We start from the raw sequence: 24,399 nt of genomic DNA, 5'->3' as shown, positions 1-24,399 counted from the left end.
TTCTCTGGATTGACTAAAAGGGTAAGTTTAAACAGTTTTTGTCAGGTTAATGTTTTTCTCATTTCTTACATATGTATCTGATAACGAGTATCCATTGTGTTAACACTGCCATGATGATGATGTTGCATTTTACCTGGCTAACTTACCTCTGGCACAATTTCACTGCTTTTTTTGTAACCTAAATATATGAAAAACAAAAATGTTACTTTATATACAGTTAAACTGGCTGTTCTCAAATCATTTTTATCAGCAGCTACACACGTGCTTCTAAGGGATATAAAAGGAGTTGATGCTTGCTTCTGATCTTTTCATTATCTTTGTTAGAAAACCATACAAGAGTATATATGCAGATACAGTAAGTCATTGTTTTCTTATGTAATATTTACAGAACAGTGCTAAAAGTATATCATTTTAAACTCTAATATTAACAACACTGGAAAGTCTAAACGCCAGCTCTTCTCCGGAAGCCACACTGTCTCCTAGTCAGCAAAGTCAAGTGGGGCTTTTTCCCCCTAATTTTCCGGTATGTGAAAAAGAATTAAGTATGATAACTATCTTTAATAAAATGTGTAATTAAGGCCACCCTAGAGACCAAAATCCTAACTTTTTAGCCAACAAATTTCACTGAATTAAGTTTTTACCAAAAATCAAGTTAAGCATGTTTTATCGACATAGTTTAAGGTATACCAAAATAATAATAAGGTATGCAAAAACTCCCCAACATATATAAATCATTAAGAATCACACTTCAAATTTTTTAAAAATACTTCCACCTATGAGACTCCAGAAATAGGAGTACAGGTTTTAAGTGTTAACATTTTCTTTCTGCACTACTTGCTCCTCCCTTCTCATCCTAGCTTCTCCTACACCCCAACACATACATAAAATAGATCATTCAGGCTAGTGGTATTCTGGTACACAGCCTCTCCTCCTTCACTTAGAGTCTTGCTTTTTATATGTATGTGGAGGTTCCCGTGGTAACACTCACTTATACCAATACTATTTTCAACTGAATGAGAGAAGCCAAAAGCTAAATGCTTCATTACTAAATTACATACACCCAAATGAGTAAGGATTTTTTATTATTTTTTTTTTAATGAAAAAGTAGATTTCTGGAATTTCGGCTATAAATTAATTTAATATTATAGAAGTAACTAAAAAAATAGAATCATTGTAGACATTATGTATTATTACATGAAATTTGCATGTGCTTACTCTTACTACATAAAACCAATATGCTGAAGTAGGCAGCTTAATTATAATTATGAATAGTCAGTGTAATTTTTATTAATCCTATTGTATCAAAAATTTTTTTTCAATGCTGGCTACAAAAAACGCTGGTGAGAAATTCTAACAAAACAAGCCAAGAAGCAATTCATGGACAGCAGGAGGCAATTCCAGAAAACAGGCACAATCTATAAAGAGAAACCAATACAGCTTTTTGATGTTAAATAAGCAGAAATATCAGCACACAACAAAGCTAAGGAGTAGACTGTTGTATCAAATTTAAGACTAAAATATTCAGGGTTAAATGTCATGAGTACCTTTGTCTAGACTACTTTCAAATGTGAAATTGTCATAATTTTGAAAACAAAGTTATTTCTTTGTAATAATAAAGGTTGTATATATTTAGCTTTAGTACAATATACACTCTAATCAAGTTATTCAAAATACAGGGAAGAGGAGGGTTGTGGGTGTGTGTTTAAAAGCAGGAACATCAAGGTGGGAGGTCAAATACTTACTTTGAAAACATATACATTTCTTAAACAGGTTGTGCATACTAAGAAACCTCAGAGAGGAGGCCAGAGTATAAAATGAGTAACATTTCATAAAGCTTTTTGATAAATGATCAAAGCTAAGCATTAAACATCTCTCTGCGTGGCGAATACGGTTTTTAAAAGGATAAAAATCAACAGAATGTACACCAAACCTTATTTATTCTGACACCATATTATAGCATCCAGTTTTATTCTCACTTAGTTGTATTATGTAATTATGGGTTTATAAAAATAAAACAATACATTATTTTAATGAAAAAAATCTTACTTTTATAAAATTTCTAAGAGCCTTATTTTATTTTTTTTTGCTTTTACCTATCACTTTCTTAAAATGAGTTGATTCAAAAGACTGAAGAGACTCCCTCAAAACCAGTACAGGAAACTGCAAGAATTTACTTTCCCCAAAACAGCTTTTAAGACACGAACATGAACCGCCTAATGAATCATAGTTAGGCTTGGGAGAAGGACCAACTTGCACTTTTCAGAGGTCTTTCCCCTTTTTAAAAATTCCCATACAGTGAAACCTGCTGACACTTTTTTTATAAGAGCTAGAGTGGGTATGAGAGAGAGAGAGAGAGAGAGAGAGAGAGAGAGAGAGAGAGATTGAGATTGATTGTGTGGGGGGGGGGGCACACCAAGGGGATTTTTGTAACATTTGTAAGGGTTTTCATAGGCAGGATCTTCTCTGGAGTGTTTAAACAAGTAAGACAAAAATATTCATCTACTAAAAAAAAAAAACTATCCTCTGCAAATGTTTCAACATTTTAATTTACTTTCATTTTATTATCAACCACCTAAAAGCAAATATTTGCAGAGTTCAAAAATCTTTTCAGTTCTTTGGAGACATTTAACCAACTTTGATTTAGATGTATTTTTAAGTAAACTTCAAAAGCAAAATGTAGAGAATGTATTATGACCTCTCATGAACAAAAAAGACTGTATTTTAAAACCCTCCCTTTATCACAAGCAGGTTTGGATGCAATGCCATCTGGTGGCACAGGAAAACTCTTAACTAGGCTTAGGTTTTTAGAAACTCAGCTGTTCTATAAACCTCCAACCATCCTTTGGACTACTCTACCCTCCTCACAAACAAGTTATTTGTCCCAGAGTTTAACAATAAATGATAATTTTTATTTTAAAACTTTAAAATTTTTATGTGATTTACTGCAGGTGACAATTCCTCAGTGTTTAGATATCAAAAAGAAGCAAAATATCTTTGTTCAAAAACCTTAATTGTCACACAGCTTTCATTTTTAAAAGATGAAATGTTTAATAATAGGAGGAAGGTAGGGATGGAGTAACCGAGCTGCTTTGTAAAATTACACTGTATAATTAATTCCATGGTAAGAATGTTTTTATGGTGTGTTTTGGTGACCTTTTATTACCATCAAGTTCACAATGCTGGTGGGCTGCCTTTTAATCCCTCCGCAGACAAAGGCCCTAAATAAACACAGATCCCTTCCTGGGAAAAAGTCCACTCTGGTTAAATGGTAAGGAAATGAGTAAATCATTAGTAATCTTTAAAGCCAAAGCTATAAACTCAAGTTACCTTAAGTTGAAATGAAAGTGTCCTGCAAGAGTTTCAAAGTTCTGTCACAGATAGAAATCTCCAGCTCTTGACTCCAGACTAGGCGCCAGCTGATAAACAAACAATTTAAGTCAAGAGCTGGAGAATTCCCAGCTTTTTCATTTAATGGCTTTGGCCAAGAGTATTTATTGCCTCCAGTTTTATTCTCACTTAGCTCTAAGAGGAAATTTAAACTCATCATTATCTTAAAGCCCCATATGGGTAGCAGTCAGCTCACCTGACAGAGCTCCTCTTCCTTGGTACCAGTTTGAGTCTACTAGAAGTGATGCAATAATGGTAGCTAATTAACTATAGTTTTAGGTTGACTTTTTAACAGGCTAAATAAATTTTGTTCAATATAGTTTATATTCCCACTTGGGGTAGTAACAATTCCAAAAAGTTTAACTTTACAATTTTACTCCAAACTACTAGCTAAAATGGAAAAGGACAATGTAATCTCTCTCTTATTCCCTGCACATGCCCCTGCCCTGACTCCCTCCCCTCTTTTCTCTCCCCTTGTCCACTAGCCCTTGAATGTTATATAAAGCAACTTTTCTGTATAAAATGTACACCATTCCTATTAACTTCAAAATAACCAATGTTGCTTGGTCTATTTCCTAAAAGAGCAGTGTGCAAGATTTAAGACGTAAATACCTGATCATGAAAAGCTGTTGATTTTATACGAGTACTAATAAGAACATAAAAGTACAGTCCAATTACAGACCATGCGATACTATCAAGTATTTCTAAATGCTGCTTTTAAAAGTTTGCTATTAAAGATTACAGATCTCAAAGCCAGAATTATGCTGTTGTCTTTATTCCTTGCTCAAAATTATCATTGACTTTTAGAGAGAAAAAAAAAATCTTGTCTCTACTCAGGATTTTAAGTCAAAATAATTCTTTTAACTATCAGAATGTTTGATAATTACGATAAATCAACTACCCTTCTTCTTCTAGCTGTTTATCTAATTTTTAAAAATGCTGCAGAAAAATGTTATAGCCTAAGGTAATGGTTAATACAATATAATATTAATGCAAAGAAAAATTCTTTCCCTCCCACTTCTTAAATTTCAGAATGTTTTACAAACCTATCTTGGCTGGAAAAGCCAATTATTTCAGTGTCTGCCAAGACTATTTTTCTACTCTTTCAATATATGTACACAGTACATTAAAAATGTTGGCCACTTGAGAATAAGTATTACCCACACATAAGAATTATAGGAAATAAAATGTAATTAATAATAAAATTATTTGGATGCCTCATATTGTTTCATTTAAAATAAAAATAACTCCCTAAAAGAGATTGCGATGGAGAAATATGATGACTATACGTAATGGTCAACAACTCAATATAAAAAAGACGTCAAGTACAAATTTTAAAATTCTTTTTTTTTTTATCCTCACCTGAGGACTTTTTTCCATTTTTTGTTCAGATAGAGTGGGAGGGAGAGAGAGGAAGAAAGAGAGAGAGAAACATCGACGTGAAAGGGACACGTTGAGTGGCTGCTACCCGCTCAACCCAACCAGGGCTGGGGACAAACTGCAACCGAGGTACACGACCCCAGCGGGAACCAAACCCGGGTCTCTCTGGACTGCAGGCCGATGCTCTAACCGCTGAGCAAAACTGGCCAGTGCCAAATCTTAAAATTCTTAACAATCTTCCAAAAGAGACCACATCTCTCATATTGCTGGAGGTAGTTTGAGCTAAATACCAAACAGCCAAAAAAAGTTCTCTACCTTCAGGTCAAGTTACAATTACTTTAAGGCAAAAGAGAGAAGGTAAGTAAGTCAGCTGCCACTTCACTGGTCACAATGGGAGAATAAGAGGATGACTACTATGAAATATGCATTTAAGTTTAAAATTCCCACAAGTAAAACATCCAAAGTAATGCAAAACAAAATAGAACTATATGGCAAATATATGCAGAGAAGAATTTAAACTCAATATATTTATATCTGCTAACATTATCAAACTGTCTTTAAGAAAATCAGACATCTACAAAACTATAAATAAGTCTGGTAATGGTTTGCTCATGATGACAAAGCCCTTGTCAAATTCTTAATTCCATTTCTCCACCTCCTTCTCCCACCCCACTCCCCTAGCCCCCACCCCCACTCTTCAATGCTATTCAGGGATCACAAGCAAAACAAAGTAAAGACACAACACATAAGGTATACTGGAACTAATTTCACACTGCTTAAGGATCAATAGATGTTAATGAAAAATAAATTATATATTAGTAAGAGCTTCAGATTTATTTACTAAATCTACTTCACCTTTATATAACACCACTAGGCAATCATGAACTATGCCTCCAGACCCAATTGTGTCTGGTCTGACTTACATCCTGAATGGCAATTAAAGGACATTAAAAATACCCTGGGATTACTTCAGGCAGGACCCCTGCCTTATCCATGCACTTTCCAACATAACCATGTAAAGAGAACACAGTGTCCCTCCACCACAGGACAGAGCCTGGCAAGAGCAACACTGGTAATGGTTACTTGACTGGAAATTGCAATGCAATTAAAATCTCGCCTGCAGATTTGGAGATGAAGGACTTTGCAAACTGCAAGAAAGTAAATTCTTAAGAAATAAACTAGGTTATTGTTAGCAATAATAATAATATGACTAACAATAAATGACAGCAATAATACAAAACCTAAGTGAAGTGATCACCTTGCCTTCTCTAAACCATTCTTCTATTTTCTTAGGAGACAAATTATTAAAATTGTCTCGACCATGTTATCTTGGGCAGTGAGTTAGCTGTATTCCCTAAACATGTTAAGAACTCATTAACACGTTATACAGAGACTCTTGTCCATGACACTGTTGTAAGGGAGTCTTAGGCATGCCAAAGAATGTCGAAAGAGGTTTTTATGGGCACCTCTTCTCCAGGACTAATTTCAAAATCTTTGTAATTTATTTACCAAACATTTTTAAACTACTTGTGCAAACTAGGGAAAATCCCAGGCAAAAGGTATCCTCCAGAGACAAAAAGGATACCTAATGGATGCAGCATAGTGAGTTCAGGCATGCCTCTTTTTATTGCGCTTTGCTTTATTGCACTCCACAGATGTTGCGTTTTTTACAAATTGAAGGTGAGACCCTCCACCAGTAAAATGATTATGATGTTCTTTCTCCTGGTGGTCTGGGGCCAAACCTGCAATATCTCCAGGGTATGCCTGTGAAATTATGGATAAATGTAAATGGCTAACATATTTAACCCATTTCTGGTATATCACTACTGATGAGTCTTAATGACATTTTTTTTTCTTTCTTTTTTTTTTAATCCTCATCCGAGGACATTTTTCCATTTTTTGTACAGACAGAGTGGGAGGGAGAGAGGAAGAGAGAGAGAGGGAAACATCGATGTGAAAGGGACACATCGAGTGGCTGCCATCCGCACGAACAACCAGGGCCGGGGACAAACTGCAACCGAGGTACGTGCCCTTAGCGGGAACCGAACCCGGGCCTCTCCGGACCGCAGGTGGACGCTCTAACCGCTGAGCCAAACCGGCCAGGGCTTAATGACATTTTTAAGGAAATGGATTTGCTCATCAAACAAAGTTTAAAAATTTTTAATTATTTCAGTTACTAAAGCTTTATATTTTTTCAGTTACAGTATACATTCAGTATTATTTTCTATTAGTTTCACATACACAGAATAGAGGTTAGACAATCATATGTTTTACAAAGTGTTCCCCCAATATTTCCAGTACCCACCTGACACCATTGATAATTACTACAACATTATTGACTATATTCCCTATGCTGTACTTGACATCCCTATGACTATTTTGCAACCACCAATTTGTACTTCTTAATCCCTTCACCTTTATCACCTAGTTCCCCAATCCCCCACCCCTCTGGCAACCATCAGCCTGTTCCCTGTATCTTGGAGTTTGTTTTGTTTATTCATTTATATTGTTCTTTAGATTTCACATACTAATGAAATCATATGACATTTGTCTTTCATTAAAACTTAAAATTTTTTTCTTGATTGATTTTTTTAGAGAGAGGAAGGGAAAGGGAGAGAAACATTGATGAGAGAGAACATCGATTGGCTGCCTCCTGCATGCCCCCCACTGGGGATTGGGCCCACAACCTGGGCATGTGCCCTGACCAGGAATCAAACTGGTGACCTCCTGGCATGGGTTGACGCTCAACCACTGAGCCACACTGGCCGTTCTGTCTTTCACTAAATCTTTAAATACCACCAAATTAGACAAAGTAGAGGCTTATTTTATTTAATATTTTTCAAGATTACTTCAAGTCTCTTACACAAAAAGTCAATGCCACAAAGTACTTTTAAATTTTATAATAAATAATAGAAGTTGATAACTTAAAAAGAACTTAAAAAATCATCACAGTAGTACAATTCTCTAAAGGGGCAAATCCATGAAAATGAATTATATTAATCATGTTAAACGTGTTAATCATGTTAAGCTTACTTCAAAACATTAAAAAAATGAAATCAGACTGAAGAAAGACTAAAATGGAAGAATAAACCCCACACAATACTACTTTGTAATCAAGCAGCTTGCGAGAGCATCAAAGACCTATTGTGACAGGCCTTCCCCCTCCACACATTATAAACTACAGCACATTCAGTTATGAAATTTGGTTAAAAAATTTGCTTTTGGACAGAAATAGCAATGTTTCAGCCCAAAGCCAAGTAAAAGTGCCAAGTTATAAACCTCTCTAAAAAAATGTTTTAATGGAAATGCCAACAGACCCTTAACTATAATGGTGTTAGGTGCCAAAATATAAATAATTTTTGTTTTGTGGTCCCTTTACCATAAATTAGATACAGATCTAGTGGAAAAACAGTAGGTATCCAGTTCGGTGAGCAGTAAAGACCAAGACTGCACACTTGATTATAAAAACAATAATGGGAGTCTATATGAGGCTTTCATCGAAGAGTTTAGCAAGCAAATCAAGCGTCTAAGAGAAACTCCTTCCTAGGTTTTGTGCTTCCTACTCCATATCCTAAGAATACCTCAAACAAATTACTAAAATGCAACCCAGCCGTAGAGTATAAAATTTGGTTTCCTGGTAGGGAACTATTATGCAAACACATACACACAAGTTCAATTATTTAATTTTGACATTAAACCCTAACTGGAGCAATACAGCTTAGCAAATCAATGAGGCTTGCCAGCACAGAAGGCCTTGGGCTAACTGCAAGTGCCACTTCGCGGTCACTTCAACTCAAGGTCTCTATGCAAATCTACGGACATATTAGGCAATCAGTGAGTTTATCCTTCAATTATTCAAGCACAGTTAAGTGCTGTAATTATGCCCTGAGAGCAGACTGAACAGTACTGGTCATTAGTCACAAACAATTGTTTTTAATTTGCTTTATGTCTAGCATTCATTACACAAGAGAGCTGATCAAACTGAAACTAGTTCTGTGGTAACAGACCCATTGTACACTGAAAAATAAAATGCATGTATCCAAAATGGTGCAACTAAACAACATTTGTCATTAAAGAATGACCATAATTTTTATAAAAATGTGATTTACACAAGACAGATAACTAAATTAGGGCATCACACCTATGAGGCCAGTATCATGGGCTAACTTACAAAAAGCCCAGTTAGCTTTACTTTGAAAACCACAAACTGTTAAACAAAAGCATGATTTTAAACATACAGCAGGAAGGGGCAATTTATAGGTGATTCAACTGAAGAAACTTAGTGAAATTACCTGGTGATACAAAATAAACGTTCCACAAACACACCAAGCTGTTCAATGTGTCAGAGCAGCGCTCTCCACTGAACACTCTCCCCTGGCCCTGTGCTCTCACATCTCTGCTGAAACGTCACCTCCCCAGAGAAACCATTCTGTCTACTCTATGTAAAACGGCCTCCCCGTATGTCTCCTTAATGGTTTACTCTGCCTTTTTTTCTTTCTTAGCATTTATCATTGAAATTATTTTTGTTTGTTTATTATATTTCTACTAAGCCATAGTGCCATGAGGTAAGACTCTGAATATCCTTAAAGCAGTTAAGTCTAGTACCCACAACATATCAGCACATATAAAGTACTCAATAAATGCCCACGATGTGAAATGAAGAATGAAGCATGCCCCTTGCAATCAAGGTGCTGTCAAGCAAAACAGAAAGAGTGTATAATCAGAAAATAGTGAACAATCTTGTAAGAATTGTATAAATACAATCATTTTAAGTACAAGACATTTCAGTGAAAATACTAAAATCTTCATTTTTAGGGTTCCTTTCTCTAATAGTTCCAGGCTCTCCCTAATATCCAAGTGAACTACTTTTATTAACAGAAAAGCAACAAAAAATGAAACTAAATGTGATAAGAGAATTATATGAACTAACCAACTGCCTTTCTTCCTTGCCTAAAGAATATTTACTAAAGGACTGTCAAATCAAGTTCCAAATTCCACTGGTTCCCCCTAGATATCTATCACCTATGAGATTTCTACTTGATCTTTAGCATAAATTTTTGATTTTCAGAACTAAAAATTCTTCTTTTGCCCTGGACTCAGCTGGATACATTAAATCTGGCATCACTCCCTCCCTTTAAATAGCCATAAAAGCGAATATAAGATAAAAGTTAAAATAAGAACACCCTCCCTGGCCGGTTTGGCTCAGCGGTTAGAGCGTCGACCTGTGGTCCTGAGAGACCCGGGTTCGGTTTCCGGTAAGGGCACGTACCTCAGTTGCAGTTTGTCCCCGGCCCTGGTCGGTTGTGCGGGTGGCAGCCACTCGATGTGTCCCTTTAACATCGATGTTTCTCTCTCTCTCTGTTCCTCTCTCTGTGTTCCTCTCTCTCCCTCCCACTCTACCTGAACAAAAAATGGAAAAATGTCCTCGGGTGAGGATAAAAAAAATAAATAAATAAAAAAAATAAGAACACCCACCCCAAATAGGACAAAGACAGTGTTTCTTCCGTTCTGCCTAGCATGTTGCTGTGATCACAGTGTTATTAACAAAGCATTCCCTTTCTGGCTGTTAAGTGTTGGGAATACTGCTGGACTGCATTATTTTGCATTTTGTAAATATTTGCAAGTCATTTTTATTAGTATGTTTTTCTAAATTCTGAACTTCTAATGTAAGGATTTCCTCTTTAAGTTGTTCTGAATATTTATTATTCTACTTCTTCTATTCTAACCTCACCACTTTGATCACAATCATACTTCCCAATAGCATCTAATAAAATATAACATTTTGAACACAGTACATACTTACTCTCTGACTAATGATAGAACGTACAAGCAGTTACTTAGTTTAACTTGAGAGATAAGTCAATAGTCTGAAGATAAATAATCTGGAGAACAGCTTAGAAAGGAGAAATAACTGTAGGAAGGCTCAAAATATTTAACATTAATCTTGAATTTAAAAAATAGAAGATTCTTGATTCTATCAACCATACTTTATTAAATGCCCACCAGGAGATACACACTGGATAGAAATGAATAAGACGTGCTATCTATCCTCTTCAGAGTCTAGTGGAAGAAACAGGCACAAACATAAGCATAACACAGTGGTCCTGTAACACATAGATCCCATACTATGGGAACACAGAGGGACATGGAAAATAGCCTCATTCTGCCCTGGCCGGTTTGGCTCAGCGGTTAGAGCGTCGGCCTGCGGTCCGGAGAGACCCGGGTTCGGTTCCCGCTAAGGGCATGTACCTCGGTTGCAGTTTGTCCCCGGCCCTGGTTGGTCGTGCGGGTGGCAGCCACTCGATGTGTCCCTTCACATAGATGTTTCTCTCTCTCTCTCCCTCCCACTCTATCTGAACAAAAAATGGAAAAATGTCCTCGGATGAGGATTAAAAAAAAAAAAAAAAAAAAAAAAAAAAAGAAAATAGCCTCATTCTTGCTACACAGAACAGCCCTCTCATCCATCTGCTTTCAGGTATAATCCTGTTAAACTCCAGGTCCTCACACCTCAGAACAGATCCTGTCCAATCAAACCCAAACATGTTAGGTATGTCAAGATATCACTTTCTCTTTTCCTGCAGGTTTACCTGGTTAACCAGGCAGGTGGATTCAAAAACACTCTGGTTCTATCCCAACTGATAAGCAGAACAAAAGACCCCTGGCAGCCAGTTAATAAACATCAGAGTAGGGGGACAGGGGCGATGGATGAGATGAACCAAAGAACGTATATTCATGTATGCATAACCAATGGACGTAGACAACAATGCGGGGGGGTGGGAGGGCGGGATAGGGAGGAGGGTGTGTGTCTAAGGGGGAAAAAGGAGAAATATCTGTAACAAAAATAAAGTAATAAAAATTGAAAAATTAAATTAAATCAAATTAAAAAATAAACATTCCAGGATGAAGCTAATGCAACAGGACTGATCTGATCTTTCCAAGGTTCTGCAGATTCCAGTATAATGGCTTCTGTTCAAGTGACTAGAACAGAAATGTCAGCCTTGTCCAGGTCAGAAGCCAGCATTTGAGGGTGGGAAAAGAAGGTAACTGCTGCCCTCACCCCACAACAGCATCCACTCCAGGGCAGTGCCTGTCAGCTAGCAAGACAGAAGACAGAACCAGCCACTGGGGTAGATAAAATTGTTAGAAACAGGGTCCATAATAAGCAGCTACTATGAAAAAAGAGAGAAGGCCAACAGAGAATGGGGCTGAAGGGAAGGTCTGGCAAAAGTCGAAGAACCTATATTGATTTGGGAGGGTAGGAGTCTAATCTATATCTGCTATCAAGCCGGAGAGCCCTGGGCAAGTCACTTAACTTTGGACCTCAATTTGTCATCTACAAAATAACAGAGTCAAATTAAATCATCGCTAAGGTCTCTTCAATAATAAAACCCAATTCTAAGAGCACAAGAAACACTTAAAAGCTAGACATACTATTTAATCCCAGCAGTCCACAAGAATATCAAAATGACATTTATTAAATTTTTACCATCTTACCCAGATTTAGTAAGATCTGGAAAAGTATCTCATATCAGATCACTAGGGTAGCTGTTTAGGTAATATGTAGTTAAACATTCTCCTTTGTAATAAGAAATATAGAGACACAGTCAGGTACCTGTTTATAGCAGACATAACTCTTTTCTGAACTGGCTTAATAAAAAAATATTTGAGCAACTTGGCTTTGCCATTAAAATTGGCCTTTACACTAACTGCATTACAATAATTCTCCTTCCAAAAAGGTTTATAACACTTACACTAAATAAGCACAGGTAGCACACTAATTGATACAATAAGCAACAAACCTACATTATTATGGGAATATCAACTACACTGGCTCCATCAATTACCTATTGCTACATAACACATGCCCCAAAACTTAGTGGCTTTATTTGCTCACAATTCTGTGGGTGAGCAATTTAGACTATCACAAATGGGCATCCATTGCTGGTCAGGCCTAAGGTCATTAATGCAGCTGAAGCCATCTGGGAACTTGACTCAAGCTGGATGGTGAGGATGGCCTCACTCACATGCTTAGTGGTTAGCCTTGTCTCTTGCAGGCTAGTCCAGGCTTCTCTATGCAGCAATTGAGGAGTTTCCAGCAGCAAGAGAGGGCAAGACTCAATGTACAAAGAGCTTTTGAAGTCTATCCTTGTGTGACATTTGGTAACATACCACTGGCCAAAGCAAGTAAGATGGCCAAGCCCAGAGTCAATGTAAGAAGTAGACACAGTGTGGATTTAGAGATGTGAGAAATTAAGGTCCATTACTGTAACACTGTCCCACATTAACTGTCAGCTATTTTTAGCCAAGTAATAAGAATGATTTTATAATTTAAAGGACAGCCTTCCATTTAGCAACTATTATTTTCCTCTTAGAATAAATTAGAACTTTATAGAAAATAGTATCTCCTAATGCAGAATATAAAACAAGTCTAATCTTAGTCTTGAGCAAATGATTGGTTTCTTTCTTTCTTTTTAATTAAATTTATTTATTTATTTTTTTGTTACAGATGTTTCTCCTTTTTTACCCCATTGGCAGCCCCTCCCCACCCCACACCCGCCCCGTCCCCGGCTTTGTTGTCCATGCCTATTGGTTATGTATACATGCATATAAGTTCTGTGGTTTAAAATGATTGGTTTCTTCAGTGCAGCTTTTCTAATCTTCAACTAGAAACTAGTCTTTAACTCCGCCATTGACCAACAGTATGATCTTGAGATAGTTACTTAGTATTTCTGGGTATCACTTCCATCCTTGGTGAAATGGGAACTTTACCACTTGTCCTACATGTCACACATGGTTGCTTTTCCTGTTGAACTCAATCTGTTTTTCAACATTTATTGAAGATTCCAGGCATTGTTCTGGGAAAACAGAAACTAAAAAGATACTTCCACCACACAATGTAGAAGAATGTGAGTTAATACTTTAAAAACGGAAAATAATCCAAATGTATATAAAGCGTGATCTATTTATACAGAAGCATACCACAGAGAAATCAAAATTAATGAACTACATGTAACAACATAATGATAATACATTTTATGCACCGTACATGGGCCACAGCCAAGAGGGTAAGTAGAGGCTGATGCCCCATCCACATAGGGTTGGCCAAACCACAAACCTTGATGCGGGTTTCATCTGTCCAGAGGAAGAAGTACTTTTTCCTTTTTACACAGGTGCCTTCTGCTCACTTAAGGGGCTGTTTCAGTACACAGGAACTTGCTTCCTGCAAGTTCTCACAAAGGCACAGAGTAGGCCATTGGCTCTGCCAGCACCATGGACGAAACTCAGGAATGGGAGGTGGAAAAGCAAGTCACAGAATACGCTCATTAATGATTCCATTCCTATACCGTGCCAAATCATGAGAAATAAACTACTGGTAAAAGATGAGCACATATGGGGTTAAACTAAAAGAAAAGCATGGGAATGAGTCAGAAAATTCAGATTACCAGTTCCTGATAATCAGAGAGGAAAAAATAAAGCATTGAGAATAGCACACAAGAATTTCAAAGTTCTAATTCTTAAACAGGGAGGGCAGTACACATGGGCTCAATTTATATTATACTTTTAACCTTTGGATATTTTATTAATATTTTGTATATATATTCAACATTTAATAAAAACCACTGGAAAAAATAAGGGCTTCCTCCCTGTATGCAAAAAGCCTCAACTCTACAAGAGGAAGAGAATCAATGCCTATAAATATAGTAGAATGTGAGCTTTGATCATGGCATGTAGTCTGACAGCTTCAAAAGGAAGTACCAGATCAGCTGAGCACACCAAAGTATTTCATAAAGTAATATCTACCCTATAAAGTGATAACTATGCAAGTATAAAATAGTTATTCACAGGATAATTTCAGGTATTAGGATGATAATTGTAACAGTTTAAGCCCAAAATCTGCTTTTGATTTTTTTAAAGTCATTTAGAAATTAAATGGTGTTATTTGTAATAAGGATGATATACAGAAGAGCTGCTATAGGATAGGCCTAATAAATATCAAAATAAAACCTGGAATAAACCTTTAATCTATTACTCTGTGGGCTGGTAAAATGATACAGTCATGATTCTTTTTATTTTACTCCCCAAAATAAGTTACCAGGAAGTACAGGAAAAGGCTAAAGAAACCAATCACTTGCTCAAAAATCTATACAATTTATCTTTACAATCTACACTGGGTTTAAAAAAAAGACAATTTCTCCTGCACTGGCTGCTGTGGTTCAATTGGTTGAGTGTCGTCCCATGAACCAAAATGTCACTGGTTCAATTCCAGTCAGGGCACATGCCCAGGTTGCAGGTTCAATCCCCAGTTGGAGTGTGTACAGGAGGCAACTGATCGATGTTTCTCTCTCTAATATCAATTAAAATATACATTTTTTTTTTTTTAAACTTCTCCTTAAAATGCTAACCAGAGAAGAAGTTCCCATTCATATTTTTAGAATACTACTGTATTTGTAATATCTCTGTATAAATACTTGTAAATGAATTTTTTAAAAATCTAAGATAATAAACATGATGGATAGAAAGGGGAAGACTATCTTAAGGTTTCATTCAAATTACCTGAAATATTCCATGTTTCAAGATTGGTGAATATGAAACTTCTATAAAATCATGGGCCTATCATAGGTGTCTAAGCCACACTTTACCCAAGTCCTCTTTCCTTAATTTAGTTAAAAGGTACTGATTTTTATATCAGCCTATTTAACTTACCGAAAACTTCCTCTATTTTAACTGAAAAAGTGAAGCCATTTATGACATATTATATTAAAAATAACTATGAGAAGACAAGTATAAGCTTCTATTACATACTTCTTTTACAAATTACATAATATGTCAAACAAATTATCACAAAGCACATCTATATAAAGCTTTCAATCTATAAAATGGTTCAGATTCAAATGTTCACTAGTATAAATTAGCACTTTTTTGTACCTTATAACTATAAACTAGGATTTAAGAATAGCTAATAGAAACAAAAGAGTAATTTCAAAGTTTTATCACAAAGAAGACTCTATTTTAAAAATTAAAAATAATATTTAAAAATCAAATTGGTATTCTTCAATATCCAATGATAATTTTTGGCTATACTCTTAAAGCAAAAGAAAGTAAGCAGCAAAATCATATGTACCGTATCAATTTTCAAATTCAATTACAGAAGCGAAGAAGAAATGTTCAGTTTAGTTCGTTTTATTAAAAAACCATACCAACACCAAGCTTAAAACTGCTTATTAGTATTTTGTGATCAAAGTGCCTATATCCCTATTAACTAATGTCACCCCAATAAATTTAATTTAAAAAATTAAATTAAAATTAAAATCACACAATCTTCTAAAAAGTACCTATATCACTGTGTACATCTTTACACCTAAATCCTACTTAACCAAATCTATATAACAATTATTCATGCCTCCACCTATATTCAGATGTGTGAATACACACCACACACACACACACATATAAAGGTATATAACATACCTTTACATGACCATTAGGTTCTTTATGAAAAAAACAGAAACTGATTTAAACAAATATATTTTGTTATTTCTTAATTCCAAAGCCTACAATCAAGTTTAATATAATTGGAATATAAATGCTATTCCACTGTCTACTGCTATATCATTATAATTACATATGTATGTATGTGTATATGCATGTGTGTGTATACATATGGTATTTTATTACATGATTTTGGAAAATTTGGAAATTATGAAAAATCATTAATACCCACAATCCTGCCATTCCAAAACACCCAGATACACACTATTAATATTTGATATAATAATCAGCTTTGAGAATTTTATCAGTGGGTCTCCTTTTTCTGACTGAGATAATCATATGATTTTTAAATATGTTAATGTGATGAAATGTATTTATAGATTTTCAAATATTAAGCCATCTGTGCATATATGAGATAAACCGAACTTGGTTGTAGTGCTTGATCTCTTTTATACATGGTTAAATTCAGTTTGCTGGTGTAAATTTTTAAGTTACTTCTATACTCATAACTAATATAGACCTATAATTTTTCTCTCACAGTGTTTGACTGATTTAAGTATCAAAGTTATACAGGTCTTGTAGAATTAGTTGGAAAGCATTTCCTCCTTTTTTGTAGTCTAGGAAAGTTTGTATGAAAGTGTGCCCTGGCCGGTTTGGCTCAGCGGTTAGAGTGTCAGCCTGCATATCTGAGAGTCCCGGGTTCGGTTCCCGCTAAGGGCATGTACCTCAGTTGCAGTTTGTCCCCAACCCCTGGCAACCAATCAACGTGTCTCTCTCACATTGATGTTTCTCTCTCTCTCTCTCTCTTCCTCCCTCTCTCCCTCCCATTGTGTCTGAAAACAGATGCAAAAATGCCCTCAGGTGAGGATTAAAAAAAAAAAAAAAAGTAAGATGACCTTCTCCTTGAAATTTTGGTAACAATCACCTGTGCTTAATGCTTCCTTTATGGAATTACTTTCTTCTTTTTTCTTAAGTTTCTTTAAGAGTTATAGGATTATTTAAGCTAATTATTTCTTACACCCATTCTGAAAAGTTAAATTTTGCAGGAATTGCCCAGCTGGTGTGGGTCAGTGGTTGAGCATCAACCCATGCACCAAGAGATCACTGGTTCAATTCCCGGTCAGGGCACATGCCCAGGTTGTGGGCCAAATCCCCAGTGGGGGACATGGAGGAGGGGGCCAGTTGATATTCTTTCTCATCAATGTTTCTATCTCTCTCTCCCTCTCCCTCTAAAATCAATAAAGAAAAAAAATTTTTTTTTTAATTTTCCAGGAGTTAATCTATCCCTACCCATAGCAATTTAGACCAAAAATTTACAACTTTTCCAAGTTGTGATATCCTTTTATCTGAATTCAGAATAAACAATGTATTTTTGAGAGTGCTAAATAACATAAGTCATTCTGTTTTGTTTTCATTTTTAATGATGGAATTAGAATCCCTGTAACAGGTTTAAAAATAAATGGCTATATCTTGGATACCACAAAACTTTAATAGCTACTTACTTTCTTTATTTTTTATTGTTAACAGTATTACAGACGTCCCTCTTTCCCCTCCCTTGCCCCCCTCCACCCAGCTTAATCACTACTTTAGACACACAGAATAAGTGTGCATTTATTTTAATACCACTTACCACCAGAAACAGGGGCATCCATGAAAACTGCTCCCATTTTCTCAACTTCTTTGGCCAATTCTTTTGAAACCGAAGGATCAATAGTACTGGAATCTATTAATAGTGAGCCTTTCTTCACTTTTCTAAGTAAATAAATAAAAAATACAGTTTTTTAAAAACTATACTTTTAAAAACAGAGTTTACAATGCTGAATATACATTTCATGCAACTACCTATCATAACAGAATCTGCTGACAGTTGCCAGACCTATCACAAGTGTTTCAAAATCTCAAATTCATTTTTCAGATCAATTATTGCTTGAAATAAACTCCAACTCTTTCAAACAAACCAAAATAATCTAATAAACTATATGGTATAAGTTCTGGTTTTAGATAAAATACACACTAACCATAAAAATATAGGTAAGATAAGATTTAAGCAATTTAAACTAGTAACTTTAAATATGTTTTTATTGATTTTTTTAGAGAGAGAGGTAGGGAAAGAGATAGAAACATCAATGTGAGAGAGAAATATCAATTGGCTGCCTCCTGCATACCACCTACTGGGGATCAAGCCCACAACCCAGCATGTGCCCTGACTGGGAATAGAACCAGGACCTCTGAGTCCATGGGAGGAGGCTCAATCCACTGAACCACACTGACTTGGTTAAAATATCTATTGAATTTAAAAGAGGTATTTGGTAGGATTTAAATTTTTGTTGGTAAAGTAGTTGGGTCTCGCTCTTTTTTTTTAATCCTCACCTGAGGATATTTTTCTTTTTATCTTCAGATAAAGTGGGAGGTAAGGAGAGAGAGGGAAAGAGAGCAAGAGAGAAAGAAACATCGATGTGAGAGAAACACATTGACTGGCTGCCTCCTGCACGACCCAAACCAGGGCCGGGGAAGAACCACAACCTAGGTACATGCCCTTAGCCGGAATCGAATCCGCGACTCATTGGTCCACAGGCTAATGCTCTGACTGCTAAGCCAAACTGGCCAAGGCACGGGGTCTCTTTTAAAAGTAACTGATTTTCCTTCAAAAAGCCATAATGCAAATTTCACATATCCATGTTATTCCCACCAGCTAAAATAAATATAAGCAATTTGAAATTTAGCCATTTGCTTCAGGACAGCATATTCTTTAATAACTAACTTTTTTGCCCAGCCAGTATGGCTCAGTGGTTGAGCATCAACTCATGCACCAAGAGGTCACCAGTTTGATTCCTGGTCAGAGCACATGCCCAAGCTGTGGGTATGACCCCCAGTGGGGGGCATGTAGGAGGTGGCCAACTGATGTTCTCTCTCATCAGTGTTTCTCTCTCTCTCTCTTCTCCTCCCTTCCTTTCTCTAATAAAAATAAAGAAAAAAAATTTAAATAACTTACTTTTTAAAGACAAAATAAAATATCAAACAGGCAGAAAAGGAAATACAGGAACAGACCTGGACATCTCACAAAGTCTTTTTGTTCTTTATGATAAATTTATATACATACTTTGGTAAAAGGGGGAAGCAGCCTTTTCATATATATTTTACACCAATATTTAAATGGCATTCTTATAGTGAAACAATTCTGTTTATACTGTAAGTGCAGACTATATACTATTTAGTTCCCTTGTAACCTATAACTGGCTAGGAAACTCTGACCTAAATTATAATTTATTTAAAGGGCTATGGTTAATCTTTAACTCAAACTTCCCAAAGTTCTTGCTACAGATAGTACTAACCTAGAAGACCTTTAATTAGAATTATGACTGGAAAACTAGAATTGAATAAATATAAATACTGAAGGGGTAAATAATCACTTTTAAATGCTATTAAAAAAAAGAAAGAAAAAGCTTCCTATAGAAAAAAATAGCACACACAATTCTTATAACAATTTTAGACATATGAATTAATCAGGTCCAAATGCAATAATTGTGTATATTCCATAAAAAAACAGAACAGTATACTCTAATATAGATCATCTCAATATGTAAAGTTTCACTCTATGCAACCTAAAAAATAAGAATTAAGTTTACCAGTCTTCTGTGATATTGATTTTTTTAAGATCTTAAACCTTTAAAAAATGGGATATCATCTCAAAAATTACATATGCACTGGATGTAGAGAAATGATCCTGACCCAGAAGAAAATAAAGAACCACCCACAAGAAGCAAATTATAGTTTAATGTAAAGACAAATGCTTTCAAAGCACTCCCTAGACAAGATGCTCTGGTAGTTGGTTACCATATTCCTTAGTAAAGAATATTAATAAACGTAGGATTTTTTCTCCACACAAGTTTTTAGTAACTTTTCCTTGAGAGGTAATGTAGGGCCATAATTGAAACAGACTAGGTAATGAGACAGCTAGGTCACCTCAGGACCACACACACGGTGGGCCTGAGGGCTCCATCCAAAATGAGTGTCTTTCGACCTTCCCTGAATCTAAATATTTATCTTATCAGTTTTCTGCCTAATATCCAAGTGTCTTTTACTTCCAAGTTTGTTCGTTTTCAAAACAATTTAATTTCCAAAAACTTCAAATTTCACATTGCAGCTTCATGAAATTAAACCCTTTCTTTTTAGCCCTTCATATGTCTTCCAGGCCTACCAGTGTGTTATACCTCTATGCTCAAATTCAACAACAAAACAAGTTAGGAACAGGAACCAGTAAGACCAGAAAACTAAACTGGGAATTCAACTACTTTGATCCAAACATAACCACAAGGGTTTGGCAATAGGCAGCAATTAACCAAAAGGTTCTCGAAGCCAGGGAGGCTAGGCACTGGCTAGGAAACTGTGACCTGAACTATATTTTATTTAAAGAGCAACTGCTAACCTTTAATTCCAACTCCTCAAAGTTCTTACTGCAGATGTACTAACCCAGAGGACATACAATAACTTTTTATTATATAATAAAATGTTAAATAATGGTGTTCTTTCCAATGTTTGGTTTTATTTTTCATAGAAACCTTTTCCTGAATTTCTATAAGCCATATTATGCTTGTAACATTTGTACAGTTTAACATGCAAGCTTTAAAAGTCTCTTAAACATGTTACCAATGAAAGCATAAGTTTAATGCAAGAGTTAAAGGAAAGAAACAGAAGCAAAAAAAAAAACACACACACACACACACACACAACGTATTCCCAAAAGTCACATACTTGACTTCAGTGAAAAAACAAACCCTTTACAACGAGAGAGAAACCACACCATTTGCTTTTAAGAAATAAGAAAACAGTATGGAAAGTTTTAACCAACATAACTGTAATTTCTTAATAGTTCCAATAAATGTGAAATTCATGAACTATCATAATGAGAAAATATCCACAGTTAAGAAATACATACTTCAGAATTCCATTTGCTCCAGAATAAGCTTCTATTGCATTCATACTGGTAGGCAACATTGTAATAATTCTGTCAGCTTTGTCAGCTACATCTGCTGGAGAAGACACTACCTTTAAAAAAAATTTAAAGGCACATTTAAATTAAAATGTAAGCAGTTTCTAGAGCACAAGTAGGATCCACTTTTTATGCATGCCAATAACAGTGATAGTGACTAAAACTCATCCTTGTTTCCATATGACCAAAAAAAAAAAAAAGCTTACTGGCTAAAATAGAGTCCACTCCTTACACACATACAAATGCAGTTTGTATGGAATCAAATCTACTGTTTATTTTAAAAAGTGTGAAGTGAGTTGAGGGGGAAAGGGCAAAACCCAATAGTCCTGGGAACAGACACACTTCTCATGGATTCCTCCAACTTGGATTCTTAAACAGCATACTTTTTGGTAGATGTTTTGACTAAGAAAAACATTCTAGTACAACAGGGGCTGGTAACCGAACTACAGGATTCACCAGTGATTTCAATGGGCAACAAAATCCTCTAGAAAAATGATCAAGCCCCAATCTTTCAGCTTCCATTTTCAACACTATGAGTATCACCATGAAGGCTGACAGTGTAAGCCATCAGGACTCATGCAGAAACTACATATACGAGAGACACACAAATAGGCATCAGGGTTTGCTCTCATTTCAACCCTCATTTCTGCTTCCATGATGACCTTGAACATGCTGTAAAGTTGCCCTATCTGTCCTCTGTATGTGTTTGTGCCTGCATGGGTGTATACACCCTCACTCACATCCTCCAACCCCTGCTCTCTCTCATATAAACCCCTTGATTCACCTGGCCAGTCAGTTATTAACCAAAGAAATCAGAAGAGACCAAGAGCTCCCTCCTTGACTCAAACTCTCCTTTAACAGAACGAATCCACCACCCCAATTGTCTCTAAAGCCATATCTCTCTTTAGAAAAAGACAAGTGAGTATCACAATTAACTGAAAATTTCTCCACAGAATGACTGACATATGTATTAGAAATTGACATATTTTCCACCAGAAATCATGAAGTGACACATAAGCACCTTAGGAATGGGAAAGCCTCTACTTTTCATGTGGTGAAAATACACATAACACTTTGCTGGTGTCCCTGATGCAGAGCTGATGAAAGTGAAAGAACAGGAAGGGCCAAGTACAGCTAAATATTATGAGCTAGAAGGAATTACATTTCAATTTTCCATAACCTTCTAAATCAAATTCTAGATAAATGTGATTTTAACATAAATTTCATGTCATACTTTAAAACTTCAGACGCTCAAGTATCTCAGCACTTTGTGTATCTACAATTAAATGATAACATCAAATATCTCAGACCCTGCCCTGGCTGGTTTGGCTCAGCGGTTAGAGAGTCGGCCTGTGGTCCAGAAAGACCCGGGTTCAGTTCCCGCTGAGGGCACGTGCCTCGGTTGCAGTTTGTCCCTGGCCCTGGTTGGGTCGTGTGGGAGGCAGCCACTCGATGTGTCCCTTTCACATCGATGTTTCTCTCCCTCCCACTCTGTCTGAACAAAAAATGAAAAAAAATGTCCTCAGGTGAGGATAAAAAAAAAAAATATCTCAGACCCTCAAACAACAAAAACAAAAGATATTCTTTCAATGTTTCATTCTAAAGGCAATATAACATTTTAGAGTCTACAATGCAGCATATTCAACATATATATTTTGATGTATCATGGGGATTTGCCACAAATAATTCAGAAAAAAATGGTGTTTTCCATCGATTATAAAGAAATACTTAAGTTGCCCTGGCCGGTGTGGCTCAGTTGGTTGAGTGTTGTCTCCATGCCCTGAAAGGCAGCCAGTTAGATTACTAGTCAGGGCACATGCCTGGGTTATGGGCTCAATCATCAGCAGGGGGTGTGCAGGAGGCAGCCGATAAACATTTTGCTCTCACATGGATGTTTCTCCCTCTCTCTCCCCCTCCCTTCCTCTCTCTCTAAAAATCAATTTAAAAATCTTTGAAAAAGGAAATACTTAAGTTAAATGAAAACCCTTCCTACACACAAATAAATACTGAGATTCTAAAAGAGGCAACTATTTCCTGGCAAATAGTTCAAGTTCTCTCAAGAAAAACACAGCTCAGTAAGATGAAGGAATAAGAAAAGGAAAAGTTATAGGGGTCCTAGTGCTCCCCTCCTGGACTGTATCAAGAATGTGGGTTACACAGAGAGCCCCATCTGTTCACGCCTACTGAAATGAAGTAATAAACACAATGCGAAACAGTGGCATACCTTTCAGGGGCCTCTCCGTCTATGGCAGATCTTCCAGGGACTGCAGAAAGCCTTGAGGTCTAAGAGTCAGTTTCAGACTTTATCTTAGGAATTGAGAGAGACTCTTAGATTAAAGGAAATTCAATTTCATCTAGATGACTCCTTGAGAGGTGCCCTCAGGGGCACCAACAATTAGTTCACAGACCTAAAGATACTTCACACCTCCAAGTTTCTCATCCCAATGAACTGGCAGTGCCAATTCATGCAACTGCCAAGTGCATGGGGTGACCAATCAGCCCCCTGCATCCCTAGCATCTGCTTCTTGGGATGCCTGGGTTGCCAGAGGACCGCTTACCCCTCAATTATATAGGGAAGTAGTGTCAAAGCTCACAGGTCCGGAAAAAACACACAATGATAGTGATAGCTGGAATGTCACCACTGTACTGGCCACAACTGCGCCATAGCTAATGACTAGATACATTTGGTACATTATAGTAAGTCTCTAATTTGTACTACAGAAGGCATGTTTATTAGACAGACAGACATGTGTGTCCAGCTATTCAAATCATCGTGCCTTCCATGTGATGACTTCAAGAGTCTGAAATAATTGACTGACAAAATTTGGCCACGACTCAAAAGCTGGGGGGAAAATACAAACCATGCTGCCCGTCTGACACCAACCACAAAAGCCTTTAGGAGCCAAACTAATTAGAGTCCCTTCAGTTACATTTGCTAATTGAATGGATAAGCAAAGACAGCATTAGTGAAAGGGACACTAATTTGGGAAGCCAGCCACCCAGGTTTAGTTACAGCTCAGCCAATAAGTCATGTGTGATTTTCTGCAAATCACTTAACCTCTCTGGCTTCAGTTTCAGAATCTACAAAATAAGAAGAGTGATTTTGGTTCTCTTTAAGGGTTTCTATCTCCAAAGTAGAAAGGATACTTAGG

General features: G+C 36.3%; 1 protein-coding gene across 3 annotated transcripts in view; it reads right to left on the bottom strand.

Annotated features, from left to right (window-relative positions):
- Positions 1–24,399, bottom strand: part of HIBADH (3-hydroxyisobutyrate dehydrogenase) — a 102,272-nt gene that overhangs the window by 65,055 nt on the left and 12,818 nt on the right. For all 3 annotated transcript variants that reach the window (XM_036247245.1, XM_036247246.1, XM_036247247.1), the window contains exons 3-4: positions 21,194–21,303; positions 17,888–18,009 (exon numbers count right to left, since the gene is read on the bottom strand). In XM_036247245.1, the coding sequence (XP_036103138.1) occupies positions 17,888–18,009; positions 21,194–21,303 (232 nt within the window). The remainder of the gene's footprint in view (positions 1–17,887; positions 18,010–21,193; positions 21,304–24,399) is intronic.

Source organism: Molossus molossus, unplaced genomic scaffold, assembly GCF_014108415.1.
Source record: "Molossus molossus isolate mMolMol1 unplaced genomic scaffold, mMolMol1.p scaffold_m16_p_7, whole genome shotgun sequence".
Lineage (NCBI taxonomy): Eukaryota > Metazoa > Chordata > Mammalia > Chiroptera > Molossidae > Molossus > Molossus molossus.
This window is presented reverse-complemented; position numbering and strand designations above follow the sequence as displayed.